Genomic DNA, 18,010 nt, shown 5'->3' with positions numbered 1-18,010 from the left:
TGGTGTGTATTTGGTTTTGTTCTTAAAATCAGGTGCTATAGGTTTGGTGCTTAGATTACTGCCATGTGGCACTAGCTGTTTGAAAGAGACCGTTGGAGCACAACGGCTACTTCACGCGCTCTCAGACTACCTTCGAACTTAGCTCTGGACTCACCCATAGGAGCAATGCATGCTAGGGTCCTGAGCTCTGAACTCACCCACAGGACTAATGTATGCTAGGGTCCTGAGCTCCGGACTCACCCGTAGGATGAATGCACACCTCGGTCCTGAGGTGTCCAGTAAGGGTCCAGACAGCATAATTTGCTCCGGACTTAGTCCTGAGCCTACCTCCAAACCATGCCTTCTAGGTCTGATGTGTTTTGGCTGCTCTCTGTCTTGCGCATTATTTTGAAACCACTAGACCCACGAACCATGTCATGTGCACCACAGAACTGAGTCCTATACCTGAGGACCCAAAGCCCATGATCCTATGCTCTGCAAACCAGGCTCCTCAGCTTGTTTTTCATATTTTTCAAATGCAACTTCAATACCCTTGCTTCCATGTGTTAACATCATTGTGTCCCAACAAATGTGCACATGTGTTAGCATTTTTGTAAACATTTCCAAAGGATTAGCACTCTTTTTACCACGCCACTCGTTTCTAGCAATGCATGCAAAGTTGGATCACTCGAGTGGCACTAGATGATCGATATACAAACAAGTTTGCCCCTCTTGATAGTATGACCATCTATCCTAAATTTGGTTATGCACTTCTCAACACAACCTTTGACCGGTGAAATGAAATGCCCTACAAATATACCTTTGCCTTTTGCATTCCATTTCATCTCCTTCAATGTTGATACTACACAAGCACCAACAACCATCACAAATGATATGATCCACTTCATATCATCATGTGACCTTATTGGTTCATCGATCTTAACCTCGCTTGCTCTTCACCGTTGCCTCGGTCCATCGGCGCCAAGTTCTTTGCTCAAGCTTCCCCGCCACACGGTTTATCGCTTCATAGCCTCTGACTTGCCCTTCACGCTTGCAACTGGTCCATCAAGCCAAGCCTCATCTTGATCTTCTCCACCTAATCACATGACTCCATGTCATGTTTCTCGTATGCAATGAGCTCCTTCATCACATGTGTGAGCTTTGCAACATATCCAAGCCATTTTAACCTCCATGGCATGTGTTGCTCACACTAGTGTACCTATGGGCTAATTACCTATGTATCTCACATAAACACATATTAGTCCACCTAGGTTGTCACTCAATTACCAAAACTAAACAAGGACCTTTCAACCCTGTTCCCTCATACTGATGTGGTTGTGCTTTATTTGAGCAGCACCAGCTACCACCCATGAATTCCACTCACCTCCAACCCCGCCTCAACCTCACCAAGCTCCTTAATTAACGAAGAAAGAAACCCTTCTAATTTTTTGAGATAGAAACCATTCTAATTTCTTGATTGGGAGTGCCCTTATGAACCTGCTCACATGTTAATTAAAAGCATCTAGGCCCCTAATTTAGTTTTGGTGGTTAATGATGACATAATCATTGTGACTAATGTGTGTTTTTGTAGTGGCATTACTGTAGTGCGGTCACAATAATGATGACTAATTGGGGAATCATGGTTTTCATGCCCCTATTGTTGGTATTTGTTCGGTGTTTAAAGGATGAGTGCAAAGATTAAGGATTGACTAGTTCTAAGTGTCAATGGTGTTGATGGACACTTAGTTTAGTTATAGGACTTTTGTTTTTCCTTTGGCCATACTATAAATGGGGTACGGATGGGTAGCTTGACCTAGTTGATTGTAGTGAGTGGATGTAGTGCACACTTGTGAAATCTAGTGGTAGATAGCTCAATTGAAGCCCAAGATCGATCGAATACGAAACCCAACTCAAAGAGCACAAAAATTGGTTGAGTTATTGGTGGTCCTGTGGATGAATTGGACGTGTCTGGTGTGCACTGGACCTATACATCGGACGTGCACAGTGCTTTAGTTTTTAGTCAAAGAATAGTAGCATCACTCTGGTATCTGGAGGATGCAGACTTGCACAGGTGCCCATGCTTTCACTGGGTGTGTCCAGTGATGCACTGGATTCCTCACCGAACATGAGTTATAGTGAGGGTTGCAAAGTGAGGTTTGAGACAATGATTTCACATGGGATGTCCGGTGAGCATTGGGCTGGTTGTATTGTTAACGACTAGTTTCAAAACTAGCCATTAGAACATGCACTGGACGTGTCCGGTGTAGAGACAAGCACAGCACCAGACAGGTTTGGTGCGCCCGTGATAGCTGAGTAGAGGGGCAAGGCTAGTTCCTTGGCTTGGGGCTATATATAGCCCTCCATCTTGTGCATTTGAGGTCTCTTGTCATTCTAAAGATTCACCTACACCCTTGTGTCTCCAAGAGAGAGCTTTGGCCTATTGGAGTGATTTGGATTTGCTAATTCAAGATTAAGGACTCCATTAGTGCTTAGAGAGTAGCAAGTGTGCATCCACTCTTCTCATTAGGCTTGGTTGGGTCAAGTGAGAGTTTGTGCTTGTTACTCTTGGTGATCGGCATCACCTAGATGACTTGGTGGTGATGGGGAGCTTGGTGATCTCTCTTTGGAGCTTGTGAGATACCCAACTTATTTTGTGAGTGGTTGTGGGCAATTAACCATGCCGGAGTGGCAAAGAATAAGCTCGTAGAGAGCACTTGGTCCTTGCACAGATCATAGGGGAGCTCTACCCTTGCGTCGATGCTCTAACGAGGACTAGTGGGGGAGTGTCGACTTTCCGATACCTCAGGAAAACATCGTCGTGTTCCTTTCTATCTCTTTACATTTGTGCATTTACTTGATGTATTTACATTCTTAGAATTGTCATGCCATTGTAGGATTGGAACTAGGTTGCAAAACTCTTGTGCATAGGCTAGAAACACTATTAGGCACAAGGGGTGAAAAGGCCTAAGTGATTGGTTTTAATTCGCGAGAATTTTAGATTAGACCCCCTCCCCCACTTGGGCATATTGATCCTTTCATTAATGATGGCCTGCCTAAGGTTGGTCAACATGTCATTAGCATAGTTAATAATAATCACTTTCTTGATTAAGCTTGAATAATTGCTAAAATATTATAACCTTAATAAGTTTAGCTATTCACACCTTAATCTCATTCTATGGTAATTAGTGAAGTAATTAATTTAAGTAAAATTAAGTTTATCCTAGCTTGTAACCTATCCTAGAGCACCTCATTTTTTATGAAGTGGTGGGTTCTTAATCTTGGGTTCCAGATTGGGTTTTTGGAAGGGTCGGTAGTGGTTTGCTACCTTTTGACAAATTTGTTGAGTCTGCATTGGCATCATTAATTCCTTTCATGGGAGATTTGCAGTGTGCAAGCTGAAAGCATATTAGTTCAAGGGATCAGAGGAAGTTTCTAGGTAAATATGGAATGCCAAATTCTCGTAATTATCTTCTTTGTGTGTTTGCGGTTCCTCATAATTTTTTGTGGTGTCGAATTTCCAAAATTTAATGGAGAATTTGAAGTTTGTGTAGCCTTGTTGGGAACTTGTGAGATTTAAATGCGAGTTTAAAATATTAGGTGGATTTCTTCTCAGGATGCTTGTTGCTTGTATCACAGTTCTTCATTTTCATCTAGTGTGGGTTCTTGGGAGGTATTAGCTCTTGTGCTTATGAATGCTAGGATGGCTTCTTGTTCAGTATCGTCTTGGAGGTGTTGGGCATTCTTGTTTCTTTGGTTTTGCTCCAGGTTAGTTTTGGATGCGCTCACAATGGGTGTTCTTGCTTTATTTCTTAGGTTTTGCTCATTGTTGGGTTTTGGTGAATACGTAATGCTAGACATTTGCTCGAGATTTGTTATTGGAGGGGTCAGTATTGGTTCACCACTTGTTGATAAACATGCAATAATCTCAATTATCTGGTTTGCACATTTGTAATTCTTTTCTTGTGAGAATTTTCAGCTATCAAAATTTTAAATCTATTGTGCAAGGTTTTAGTGTTTTAGTTCACTAGTTAGAGGAAGTGTAAGTAAAAGTAGGATTCTTATGATCTTGCAATTATCATCTCAATTTTCATGATTGATTGATCTTCTAATTGTCATCTCAATTTTCATGACTGCTTGATATTGTAATTATCATCTCCCTGTGTTTGAGGTTCCTCATAGATTTTGGTGGCGATCAAATTTCAAAAGTTTAAATGAGAATTTGATTTTTGTGTTTCCTTTTTGGGAACTGGTGAGATGTAAATATGATGAGTGATCTAGCTATACTGGTTTCCTATCTTTATGAGGCTCTTATTAATTGTTCTCAATGAACAAATTGTCATATTTTCATGCAAAATTTTGTTAACAATATTAACAAGTGACTAGCTTTGTTCATTTTAAATCGACGTATGCTTTTGTGTAGTTGTGTGTGGTAATGTCTTTGCAATTCTTCTTCTTGTCAAATTTGTTGGTGCTAAAGTTTATGATATTTGAGTTCTTGAAAGTAGACCTTCTTTGAAGTATCTATAAAAGTCTAAAGAGATTTGTAGCCCACATATTTTATCAAGTGGTGACTCTTGCCTAGCAATCTCTGTGATTTATTGAATAATATTGGACTACTAGATTCTTCTTAGGCCACTAATATGTTTATTACAATGTTTCAATGAACATTGAGCTATGCAGATGGAAAGAGTAGGAAATCTAGGAGGAATGATACTTCAAGATCCAAGTGACGATGATCCATGGCTTGGTCTTACTTTGGGCCCAAGTAAAAGTGTTGTTGAGGAGTTTATGCGAATGAATAGGGAGGAAGCCCATGAAGAACATAATAGGAAGCCCCCAAGTAAGTCTTGTCAAATGACATTGGTGGACTCTAGTGATGATGAAACATGGCTTCAACTTAAGTTGTCCAGAGCAAGGAAGGTCCACTGCATGTATTGCGGCAAGCCATTCTATAACCGGCAAGTTCTCGGTGGACATATAGTCAACTGTAGAAGTAAGAAAAGTTTTGTATTGCTTGTTATTTTACTGTTAATCACATCTTATAGATTTGTTATGTTATTATATATTACTATTTTACTTATACAGTGACATTTCATTTCAGAAAATCAGCCTTTAGATGGACCTACGAAGTTGTATTGCAAGCACTGTGCAAAGGAGTTTCCTTCTTTAGCAGCCATGTCAGGGCATATGGCTAGTTGCTGAATTGCCAATGTAAATATCAGTTAGTTAGCTAAATAAGAGTACAAAGAACCATACAATTGCAAAACATTCAGGATGTTTGGTTACATTGTGTTGAGAAATCGGTGCCTCGATCTGCTCATCGTATTCTTGGGAAGTGAACCAAACTGATGCCACTTCTTTTGTGGACCATACACTCAGACTCTTATGAGTAGACCTTCACACTAATACTAATATTTTTTTCGCGACCAGAACTTCACCCGTTTTTCATTAAAAGGGATAAAAGTTTAAAACGGTACAAACCAGTAGCTGATGGCAGCGAGTCGCCAACATCAGACAACCAGCACAACACAGACCTAACTACTGGAACTCAGACATATGCATTACATATTCGCAGAATCTTGCGACCAGACTTGAGCAATTTCTCCAACAGGAGAGAAGCCTCCAAGGACCCAATCCTGTCCTTCCCTGATTACTGCTTGCACAACTAAATGAACTGACGACGTCGGTCGCCCAAAAGTTCTGTTGTTCCTTTCCTTCCATAGTGACCAAGCGATCAGAAGCAACAGAGAGTCAAACAATGTCCTGGATGCACCGTCCAGCCTACGTCGTTGGTGCAGCCACCATTCAGCAATGTCGGCCTCGAAGTCTGGTGCTAGAACCAACAGATGTATAGGATGAAGCAAAGCGACCCATACTGCTCTGGAGAAGACACATCCGAGGATGAGATGCCTACATGTCTCAGGCGCCTGATCACACAGAGCGCACACATCGCTGTTCTGCAAGCCGTGCCTGGCTCGTCGTTCAGAGGTCCAGAGACGGCGATGCAGCACATACCAGAAGAAGAGTTTAACCCTGGGAGGCGCCCTGACCGCCCAAAGTTCCTTGGCGCCTGCTAATTGAGATGCTCCATTGAAGAAGGCCTTGTACGTAGCAGATGCCGAGTAGCTCCCGTTGGACGACCATTTCCAGACGAAGTGATCAGGCTGCGATGGTTGAAGTACGACCGAGCGGAGTAGCAGCCAGAGACTATTGAAAATCAACTCTCAATACAGAGAGAATTCAACTCTTTATTCACCGTGAACTTGATACAAGGACTCACACTTCTTCACATGTCTATGGTACCATACTACTCTTCATGCCGACCTATCATGACATGTCACTGTTTGGCTTCGGTTAACTTCACATGGTAAGTGGGATCGCAGGAGGTTAACCATTGCTGTCCTAGATCGAGGTCTTGTGCACTACGTAGTGTGAATGCAAGTAAAGCAGCAAAGTTGTTGCTAGTAAAAGTCATTATGTCTGCTTTTATTTCAGTGGAGCACTATTTACAATGCCCAAATTACACTGGCCGCTTTTTAGATGCCACCAAAATTCCAAGTTTTTTCGCTCTCTCTTCATCACATCAATTTTTAGCCGTTTGCATGGAGTATTAAATGTAGGTAAAAAAAATAACTAATTACACAATTTAGTTGGAAATCACGAGATGAATCTTTTGAGCCTAGTTGGTCCACGATTGGACAATATTTATCAAATAAGACAAAAGTGATACTATTTATTGGTTTGAAATTTTTTCAGCTTCTAAAGGAGGGCTGGGTGGACCAGAATGCTACTGCAGTATAGCTAGATCCGAAGCATGTTCCTAGCACCGTAGGAGAATTTGGTCCTTTTGGTCTGAGTCCATACAAGAAATTTATTCATAGAATATCTTTGTATATTTTTAAATTATAAGTTGTGTCGCTAAAGTTTCCTAAATAGAGAGTAGGATTTCCAAAAACTTCCATAGTAGACGGTGAAAACTGTAAAGTCCATGGGATGGCATCGTGCTGCGGTGTCCGAGTGATTCATCGTCTTCCCGGAACCAACTGGCCGTTGGGTCTGAGCCCGGTGTTTGACCCAACCACACCACGCGGGACGGGGCTCCGACCCCGCGCCGACCTGGCCGTGACCGGCTCACTCGGCCTCGCTGCCGTGCCGTACCATACCGTGCCGCCCTGTTCATCGGGTCAAATCCCTCGTCTTCTTCCTCGTCGCTTCCTCTCCACCACCTCCCCACTTCTCCGCGTAATCCCCAATCCGGAACCTCACCGCGGAGAACCCCAGATCAAACCCTTCCCCCGCCCATTCCCTTTCCTACTCCCATTCCTCCAGTGCCATCCGTTTCCTCCTTACTTCCCTGCCCGCCCGAGGGAGAAGACGAAATCGGGACCGACCGCCGAGGTTTCTTGATCCGGGCGCGTGATTCGCGGCGCCCAGGCACCAGTGAGAAATCAAATCAAGAACGCGGCAAGGGAAGGCCGGGGAAGTGAGACGAGGGCGCGGGGAGCAATCAAGATTGCTTCTTGGAGCTGTCGGTTCCCCCGCGCCAATGACGGATCCGGCCGGCGGCGCCCCCCGCTCCCACGGCGCCGGGCTGGCATGCCCCCTCTGACCGCCCCCGCCTGCCGCCGCGGCTCCCGATGCTCGTGTGGTCCTCGGGAGCAGGAGAGGGAGCAGCGGCCGTCGTGGGCGGCGGCCAGGAGCGAGGATGCAGATCCGGCTGTCGCCGAGCATGAGGAGCATCACCATCTCCACTAGCCATGGCCTGCTAGACTTGATGAGGCTCAAGGTCGCCGCGCGACACTTCTCCTACCGCACCGTCTTCCACACCGTCCTCATCCTCGCCTTCCTCCTGCCCTTCGTCTTCATACTCACCGCTGTCATGACGCTCGAGGGCTTCAACAAGTGCTCCTCACTAGGTACGTGCGCCAGCAGTAGTTGCAGCTGCTGTTTCTGTCTTGTAACCATGCATATAGCTACTTTCAATTCCATTCTCCTAATGATCGCCCGTTACTGAAATGGCTGCTGCGTGCTGCTACTTCCATTCCTGAAATGTTGTCAGTACTGAAACAGTTTAGATAGTGCATTGCTTGACTAGTGATGCTCCATGTGCATGTGGTAGCACGAGATGCCTGATTCGGTCGGTGGATAACAGGAATGAGGCTGATAAACTTGGCGTTCTTAACCAGATTTTTTTGTTATGTTGCGCACATGTAACTGCATTGGTCATGATTGGCGTGCCTTGTGCTGCTCTAGTGCCTCGTGGGGCAGCTTGGTCGCATACATCTGATGTGCTGAGCAACCACCAAGGTGCCATCTTGGTTTGCTCAAGCATCCAAAAACCGCTTATTTTGGCATATGTATGTAAAAGGTTACTCTAGAGAACGGTGGCTGCTTATGTGCCATATTAGGTTGTTGCTGGTTTGAGGCTATATGCAGCTCAGCATAGGGTGGGTTCTCATTATTTGGTTATTTGTTACAACACAGCATTGTTCAATGATGAATTCTGTTTATAAAATGTATTATATTCCTGGTCACTTGTTACTAATCACCAGCTGCTATTTTCAGATTGTCTGGGAAGACGTTTAGGTCCGCGCCTTCTTGGTAGGGGAAATGATGGTTCCATGGTACTTATATGTCCTCTATCTAATCTGTTACTTTCTTCCATTTTGAGGATTTGCTTTATTTATTTGAACTTGTATTCTAATGTGCAGAGGCTTGTGAGGGATTTGTATGTGATGCTTGATGAAGTACATTCTGAGGAAGCACCTCTTGATTTGAAGGTTCCAGAAACTTTTGATGGATTTATCTGGGACATGAAGAATAATGATTATGATTTAAGGTCATTTGCTTTTAAGCTGAAGGCTACGGTAAGCTAGCTTATTTCAGTACCCCCCCCCCCCCCCCCCCCCCCCCTTCATTTAAACATTGGCAGTAAACCGTTAGCTTGAGTCAGTTCTTAGTTAATGTTGTTTGGTCATGTACAATCAGATTTTGTCATAGACACTGAATGTTCTTTTTTTTACAATCTAACGAGTATATCACCTATACTTTGCTGTGAAATTATTTATTGGCATTTTGTTGTACTATCAACAGTTCAACACTAATGAAAATATTTTATACACTTGCATATTGTCCAAAGGGTAGTCTAGGAACATGTGTTCTATAAAAGGATCTCTTTTCAGGTAACAATGCATATGGTTTCAGTGTCCCACAAACTTACGCCCTTTCATCTGAATGGTATCTAATTGAACCATGTCCCAAGTATTTTCAGATCTGATGGTTAATAACTAGTCTTGATCAAATGATGTAATCAGGATTCTACATTAGGACTCAATTTTGGAGTAAGAATGATTACTAGCCTCCATCTACCTGACTCTAAATCTTAAGTTATTTTACAGCAGATCAGTATGCCATAGAAATTGTTAACTTTTTTTTTACTTACACAGCGTCCTACAAAGCTAATGCACTTAGTGTGAGTGGTTGACAACCTAAAATTTTAATATCACCTAGTGTGTCATGATGATACCGATACAACTTTCTCTACTTTGTTCCTATTAGCAAGTTGCTGTTCTTATTCTGATTTTCCACATTATGCCATGCAGATGGAGAGCATGGATAAGGAATTGAGGTCATCAAGGTTATCGGAGCAGTTGAACAAGCACTATGCTGCAATTGCTATTCCTAAAGGCCTTTATTGCCTTTCATTACGTTTAACTGATGAATACTCCTCAAATGCCCTTGCAAGGAAACAACTACCACCCCCAGAGTTGGTGCCTTGTCTTTCGGACAACTCCTATTACCATTTTGTTTTAGCATCAGATAACATCCTTGCAGCCTCAGTTGTCGTCAGATCAACTGTTAGATCATCACTGAAACCTGAGAGGATAGTTTTCCATGTTATTACTGACAAAAAGACCTATCCTGCCATGCATTCATGGTTTGCTTTAAATTCTCTCAGTCCTGCTATTGTTGAGGTGAAAGGTGTTCACCAATTTGATTGGTTAACAAAAGAAAATGTTCCTGTACTTGAAGCTATAGAAACTCAGCGCACTGCCAGAGATCGTTACCACGGAAGTCACCGTCCAAGAACCAGTGCTAGTGATAGCTCAAGGGTTTTTGCAGCCAAGCTGCAGGCAGGAAGTCCAACATATACTAATGTTCTCAATCATATTCGAATATACTTGCCTGAGGTATTATAAATTTCTTCTGAATATTGTTTTACTGTTTCTTACTTAAGAGGGAAGGAAGTCCAATTACAGTTTTTGTCTGCTCTGACATATTTGATGAACAAGTAATCATGCTAATTGATAGAAGGATGGTTTGAAACAATAAAAACTGCAAAAGAATTGAAAGTATTTTAGTTTTTTACTCTGTAGAATTACCCACTGTGGACCTGTTCTAGTTTGCTGGTCCTTCTGGGATCAAAAAGTGATGCTGCCCTTTTCTTGAGATATCTGGAGCTTTCTCTGCATATAGTCTATATATACAAAATTTGTATATGGTACAAACTTGTTCAAAATGCAATTATATTTGTTGACCTACATCCTTTTTTTGCTGAAAGTTCCACTGATTTAATCTGTAATCTGTGGACGCAGTTGTTCCCAAGCCTCAACAAGGTCGTATTCCTTGATGATGATGTCGTTGTCCAGCATGACCTATCACCACTTTGGGATATCGATCTAGCTGGGAAGGTTAATGGTGCTGTTGAGACTTGCAGAGGTGGAGACAGTTGGGTGATGTCTAAGAGGTTCAGGAATTATTTCAACTTTTCTCATCCCCTCATTGCAAAAAACTTCGACCCTTCAGAGTGTGCTTGGGCATATGGTATGAATATTTTTGACCTGAATGCATGGAGGAAGACAACAATCAAAGATAAATACCATCATTGGATCAAGGAGGTAAGAATAGATATCTTTTTATGGCCATTTTATAGTATAACGAGTTAACAGATATATACGAACATAATTGTCTTTTACTTGTAGCATAGTTCCAAAAGACACCAAATAAAGAAAAAAAATCAATACATGCCTTCTGATTTGCTTAAAAGTGATCGAAAAAGCATATTTGAGAGAAATTTTATCAGCATTACTTTCCAGTTTAGTTGATTATTGAAACTATCTACAGTCTAACCTGTATTGTTACATTTGAAAGTACGAATTGATGAGCTTCCATTCTTGTTCCTCTGCATGCAGAACCTGAAGTCAAACTTCACACTTTGGAGGCTTGGAACATTACCACCAGGCCTTATAGCATTTAAAGGCCATGTTCACCCAATTGATCCATCATGGCATCTGTTAGGCTTGGGTTATCAGGAAAAGACAGATATCAGTAGTGTTGAACAAGCAGCAGTTATACATTATAACGGGCAAAGTAAACCGTGGCTGGAGATTGGTTTTAAACATCTTCAGCCATTTTGGACAAAATATGTGAACTACTCAAATGAATTCATAAGAAACTGTCATATAATGGAGCCTCAGTTGTAGATTGTCGTGACAATATAAATAAAAGCATATATTAAGTGAAATTAAATTCGTTATTTTGGAGATCAACAGCAGAGAGTTTATGAAGGGTAACCGGGGAGCTCAGTAATCCCCTCACATGGTTACATGCGCTGATGGAGAATATTCAATGAACAGAAAGGAAATGTTATTTTTTCCTATTTACTCTAGGACCCTTTTCCTTTAATTTATTCCATTTGTATCATAGCTCATGAAATTACGATATTGTTTAGGATGGTTCTTTTGTATTTGATGGAGCAATATATAAGTTGAATTGATGGTAGTCCCATCATTATTGTAATTGATGAAGAGTATACACAGTTCACCATGTGAAAAGCATGGATTTTGATTATGTAAAGCAAACCTTGTATACTTGTTACTTATTCTTCGGTTCTCTGAAGCCTGATCATCCCAAAAGACTAACCATCTGTTTTTGTGAATTCCATTTGAATCAACATTTTTTTTTTTTACAGAAGAAAAGCCCAAAAGACTAACCTTCTGTATGTGTGAATTCCATTTGAATCAACATTATTTTTTTTACAGAAGAAAAAGCACGGATTTAACTAATTTTAGTCATTGGAAAGATCAATACAGCTGTGAACAGAACGCAATTCACTGGCACATCAGCAAGTTCGATGGCACAGTTTCCTCTGGAATTTGTTTGATGCTGAACATTTCTTTTCTGAGATGTTGATGAACTGTACAAAGTACAATGACATCAGTAATTCAGTATGACATCACCTGGAGACTATATTCGTTGGGAAAATGTGGATGGCCTAATTGGGGCACAAATCAGAAAACGAACACATATCTTTACAGTGACCTTGTTCTTCAGAAATCTCTATTATATATATAATCAGAAAACCTCGTGACATTCTATCTCAAAACTACAGATTATCATCGGCCACAAGCTTCAGCCTCAAAGTCAGGGAAGACGACAAACGCAATGGTCAGAGGGGCAACATAGATTGGTGAGTTAACTGAAACTTCCACTGGATACAATGGAGGGATGTCACCATCTTCAGTGAGCTCAAGAGGAACTCCATTCAGCAGCATGGTCCGGGCAAAAGGGTTCCCATCTTTCGCCGAGAGATGGTACTCCTCCCTCTTGGAAAAGCCATCGGAGGCTTTGCTCCCGACCCAAGAAACCGTTCTTTTCAGGCCATGGACAAAGGCATTGTCCCTTCTGATCCCTCGCCCTTCTGCGAGATTGACATTTAGGTCGTTCCTGACTGAAACCATGAAGCCCATGGTTCGGTGCAGGTTCAGCAAGAGAAGAGCAACACCACCCTGTAGTAAAAATATTTTGAAAGCCAAGAATCAGCCATCTGTTAATTTGAAATCCCATAAAACTCAGCTAAAAGGCTGACATAACTGCAGTTGTGCACTAAGATTTCAATATTTGTTTCAATTAGTTAAGCTTGTGTAGGCAATCATTGAGTAATCAACATTGTGTTTCTAAGAAGACATCTTAGGGTAGACTTGTACCTTTTGCTTTGCGCAATGCACATAGGCACGCAAGTACGAAGAACCACTGATGTCTATGGAAAGAACACGCGTCCCCATGAGCCGATGCCACAGCAAGGCACTGAACAGATACTATGGTTCAGTCCAATGCATATGGAAGTAGTAAATCAAGTTTGTAGCGGCATATTTGGTATACACACTTACCTGTAGTAATCTGGGTTTGGTACAAAAGTGTCGGTGTCAAGAAGACCGTAATTGCCACCAATCAGCGTCTGTCTACAATAAACCTTGGTGTCATACTTTGCTGACTGACCCAGCTGATCAAGATACCTAGTGGAAACACAGAGGTGAGAGTGATTAAAAAATAATGATGGTAAAGATGTATTTTTTTTTTCATCTGACAAGTGATCACCAGAAGCTATTGAGAAAAGTATTGGACACGAGTCGGCTGCCACTATTATATGCACCACCAGATTCGCCAACCCATGGAGCAGACCACGGTCCATGGCGTTGTATGGTGAGTTGGAGACTTCTGAATGTATCGGAGGTCCGGCTCAGATACTGTGGGTTCAAAATTCTGTTTGGAACTTGTGGATCATTACCTAATCAAGATTGAAATTAGCACAATTATGTCCCCTCGATGTAAGACAAAAAACAAAAATTTCTCAAGGAGTAGAGCCAAAATAATATCTGGAAGGACTCACCAGCACCAAGATTGTAAATATGATGAGTCATTGCATTGAGAACATTTGGCCCGGAGACATCGAGAAGCTGAGCAAACCATTTTTGGTCATAAAATCCTCCTGGGGCTACAACCAGTGGTTTGCTGGAATCTCCGTATAACTCGTTGATGATGGTTTGAAGTTCAACTAGGTCTTTTCCATATTGTTCAGCTGACACACTCGCACCAATTCCACTTCCACTCAGTTCATTACCTATGACACGAACACAGCATCTTATATAAGCATTACATGAATATAATACATCCCCAACTCCAAGAGCATTAAACAAGAATTTTATAACATTGCATTACCAAATTCCCATGAATCTATAGGATAGTTCTTTGAAACAGTGTATTCAATGAATTCTCGAGCATTGCTAGAATTCCAGGGACCACCCCAAACACCTTTTCTTGTCTGTTGTCGTCCTTGAAGCGCGTTGAGACCAAATGTAACAACTGCACTGAAGGGAGAAAATAATGTAGAATTAGAAAACAGATATGTGAAATAATATGCTATTTCAAAGCAACAGAATATGGATATCCTTGATGTAGGTTTATGGAAAGAATAAGTTACAACATGTGGTACATTCGACAATCCATACTATAGTAAACCTCTTCAAGAAAATGCAGAGAACGATAAATAAACAATTATAGAAGGAAGGACTCACCCAGTATTCAGGAACAGATCATTAATATCATCCCATCTTTCCAAGGTTATGCATCCTTGAGAAAACCCAAAAAGGCCACTTGAAACCTTTGTAAATGGGTCGCATGACGATCCTAAATTTGGTGTGCCATATAACACTTGATCTTGTAAAGAGCCTCCAACTCTGATTCGTAGTGGACTAAAGGCTACAAGAACAAGAGTGGAAAAGGAATATATTCAAGATGGAAATATGCTGTCATCATCATATTATGGAAAAGAATAGTATTTTTTTTGGTGGCTTGGTAAATAAACATGGCATAGACTACATAATGGTACATTTTAGCAATACATCAATCATACATTAGATGGGGTATACTCTACCAATGTTTTGCCTTCTAAATTTAGGTAGTGTAAGAAATGATCTCCATATGTGAGTTCACCATTGAATGTTGTAGAATCACTCAATTAAGTAGTTAAAGATATTCACCTTGGATAGCTTTAGCCAACAAAGAATTAGTCAAGTCCTGGGAAAATTCACAAAAGGACCAAAAATTAGTTTTCGCCAGTACCAACCACATGATAAAACGGTTGTCTTGGGAACTAACCAAATTTAAGACAGAAGCCCTTCCCCATGGACACTGGTCGTAGTTACACTTCTCTGGAGGCCACCAATCAATGGTGGCGCAAACAAACTCATCACTGGTCGAAGCAATCGTCTCAGAGCCTCGAACGATGACAGTTACATCCGAGTAATCCTCTGATAGAACCTGCGCAGGCAGACAGAGCAGAGGCAAGAGAAAGAGAGACCATAACCTCATGCTTCCAGAACCTGCAAACGGTGGCATCAACCAAAAAGACACTTCCCAATTAGAATGGCTCGGACTTATTATAAATATATGGGAAATAGTTGGTAGGGAAAGGTCTAATTTCTACTCCATTAGTAAAGCTGAACGTGACTCCTGCCGTTTCAACTTTGTCTATATTATCTGTTCTTCTTTTAAGAGGTCAGAATTCAGTACGTGGAACTGTTCAGCTTTCTTTATTGAACTATTTAAGTAGACCACTTTGTTGATGTCTCAATCATGAAGCTATGATTCGCCCTATGGCACTAAGTCACCTTGAAATATCTACATTTTAGAATAGGATCAAGATAAGTTCATCTATGTCTTCATGTAGAGAAAAACATTTTTCCTTTTTCTCTGAGAAAGGAGGAATTTCATCAGTAGGATAGAGAAGCAAAAGCACTCAGATCCACAAAATGCTTCTCTCGAATTGCCAGCGAAGGCCCCGTGACATTGTACTTTGCTCTCTGAGATGGGAAAGAAACCTGCACCTTGTCATCCAAATCGAACGAGACTCGCATAGAAGGAAACTGAATCCTCTAAGAGCACCCCAATTGGTCCATGGAATCACACAAAACTCTCTCCCTTCCCAACAACCAACTGAACAACATCGAACCATGAACTGAAACAGCGCAGCCGCGCTACATCCAAACACCCGACGCCCGCGGCAACCCACTGCAGATTTTATCTACTGAACCGAGTAAATAGAGCTGAAATCCAAGAGAGCCGGAGAAAAAGCCATCATTACCTGAATAACCGCAAGGAGCCCAAGAACGCCCGGGAGTCGGCTCAGGTGCTCCCCAGACCGTCGAAGAACAGGACCTCCTCTCGTCCCAATGAAGGCGACAGGGCAAATCAAGAAAAGCTCGAGTCTTTCGCCGCAACCCCAGGCCCCCGTCAGCTGGAATCAGACGCGCGGGGGTGGCTTTTTATGATCGCGCGCAGCTCGCGCTAGTGGATAAAGAGCGGGGGTGCGGGGAAGAAGAGGCTGCAGATTCTTGAGGAAATCTCGGCGGTGGTTGCCGCTTCGCTTTGTACTGTGGTCTGTATCTACTCTCTCCCTTCCAAGCTACTCCCTCCCTCGCCGAGAGAAAGCTACGCAGCTCCTAATTAAGTACAGCAAGTAGTGGGATTTACTACCAAACAGCGATGGTTTTGTTCACATCACTCGTGTCCTGAAAAGTCACAGCTGCGTTGTTCTTTTCAGGGAGACTGTGCGTTTGTTTTGTGGGCAGAGGACTCCTCACCAGAATCTGAAGGCAACAGAGCGGGGATTAAACAATCACCGTGTCTATAGCCTGTAGGCCAGGCTGGATTAGGGGGAGAGAGAAAAAACTATCCTGATTCCAGACCCTGAAATGGTGTTGGGTGCAGAGATGGGATCAAGGTTCCAGAATGGCAGAATCCAAATGTTCGACTTGGGCCATAATCGGCTAGCCGGAAAAACGGTTGATGTTGATTTGTTGTGAGAGAAAAATACTGTAACTTCGCTGAAATGGTACGGCTGATAAGTTCAGGCGAACAGGGCCTTGCTTTCTTGAAATTTGGAAATGGTATTATGGAACTTGTAAAAGAACTTTGCTAGAGGAGTGAGTCAATTCTATGCAGCTGCAATTGGACTTTCCTGGTCATCATTTCTTGATATGCAACATCTCATTGGACTGCGGAGAGCTGGTCAATGGTGACAGCCGGATGTGGGGTTAGTGGCAGAGATGTGGGCCCTAGGAGGCACGAGGCAATATGGTTGTTCGCTTAAATTTATTAGCCTGATTTATCAGTCAATAGTAAAGACATTCAGCAAGCAAGTATTATTCCTCGAGTTCTTTCTTTCTTCTTCTTTTCTTTTGATTGCTTGCTTACAACCAAGATAAGCATGCTCTACCTCGTAATGATGAAACAAAACAGCATCAAGGTTGGGAAATGACAATTGTCGTCCAGATCCATGGCTTGAAGAAAGAGCAAGGGTTGGGAGGCTTCTGAGATTTGGATAGGGATGTCTGCTTGCTGCTGCAATGATGCAAGTCGGAAGTCAAAGTCTCACGTTTGATTCTGAAATGGTGAAGATGAGGGGGCGTCCATGGAAGTCAAAGATCGACCGAATCCGCATCACCCTTGTCGACGCAAGATGCAAAGCCCGGGGATGTGCTTTCTATCCACTTTCCTCAGCGTGCAACTTGCAGCTTTGGTGAAAAGCAGGAACGGGAGGGATGCCTGTAGGCTGCAGCTGCAGCTTTCCCATGGTTGAAAGCTTGCATCCGATGATCAGATCCAGCCTGTTCGGGAGGTCGTATCGTATCGTGGATTATTTACTGTTAGCTGATTTGATGTGAGAGAAAAATATTATTCTTGACTGGAAATTTACGATCGTTTACGAGCAAGCGAACACGTTGACCTCTCACGTCAGTCAGACCATGATGTGCACGTGAACTAAACGGCCACTGTTGTCTATGTGATCCCGAATTCTGTCAGCATTGGTTAGCTGAAACAAAAAAAGAGATATGCTAAATTGTTTGATTTGATTATCTTCACATAATTCTAATAGCCACAGTTGCAGTCCTAGCAGAGATGTGTGGCTGGTGGTGGTCAGTTTCCGGATGACCAAAATGCCCTCTGCACAAACATGTTCTTATTTCTTAACCATCAATCCCCTGTTCATTTTGCTGAAATTTGGCCGTTGCTGATGTTGATTTATTATGAGAGAAAAACAATGTTCGTTCGCTGAAAAGTACCACTGGAAAATAGGGCATCGCCTTCATTGTCATTCTGATCTGATATCACATGTTGCATTCCTTGTAGATATATTATGTTCTTAATGTCTTCATCAACGCTGATCTCTCACACGCTGCATATAATTGAT

General features: G+C 42.2%; 2 protein-coding genes across 2 annotated transcripts; one reads left to right on the top strand and one right to left on the bottom strand.

Moving 5' to 3' along the window:
* Positions 1-6,883: 6,883 nt before the first annotated feature.
* Positions 6,884-11,887, top strand: LOC136509637 (probable galacturonosyltransferase 13). The gene is made up of 6 exons (XM_066504381.1): positions 6,884-7,895; positions 8,545-8,603; positions 8,691-8,846; positions 9,582-10,169; positions 10,575-10,877; positions 11,172-11,887. Exons 1-6 carry the CDS (start codon positions 7,685-7,687, stop codon positions 11,460-11,462), a joined length of 1,608 nt encoding a protein of 535 aa, XP_066360478.1. The 5' UTR covers positions 6,884-7,684; the 3' UTR covers positions 11,463-11,887.
* Positions 11,888-12,109: 222 nt separating this feature from the next.
* LOC136509636 (heparanase-like protein 1) lies at positions 12,110-16,286 on the bottom strand. Its single transcript, XM_066504380.1, has 10 exons — positions 15,902-16,286; positions 14,917-15,140; positions 14,799-14,835; positions 14,334-14,517; positions 13,978-14,126; positions 13,649-13,879; positions 13,357-13,546; positions 13,149-13,274; positions 12,966-13,065; positions 12,110-12,767 (listed from the first exon to the last, which is right to left on the bottom strand). Exons 2-10 carry the CDS (start codon positions 15,127-15,129, stop codon positions 12,375-12,377), a joined length of 1,623 nt encoding a protein of 540 aa, XP_066360477.1. The 5' UTR covers positions 15,130-15,140; positions 15,902-16,286; the 3' UTR covers positions 12,110-12,374.
* Between the last annotated feature and the right edge of the window lie 1,724 nt (positions 16,287-18,010).

The sequence above is a fragment of the Miscanthus floridulus genome, chromosome 15 (assembly GCF_019320115.1).
Source record: "Miscanthus floridulus cultivar M001 chromosome 15, ASM1932011v1, whole genome shotgun sequence".
NCBI lineage: Eukaryota > Viridiplantae > Streptophyta > Magnoliopsida > Poales > Poaceae > Miscanthus > Miscanthus floridulus.
This window is presented reverse-complemented; position numbering and strand designations above follow the sequence as displayed.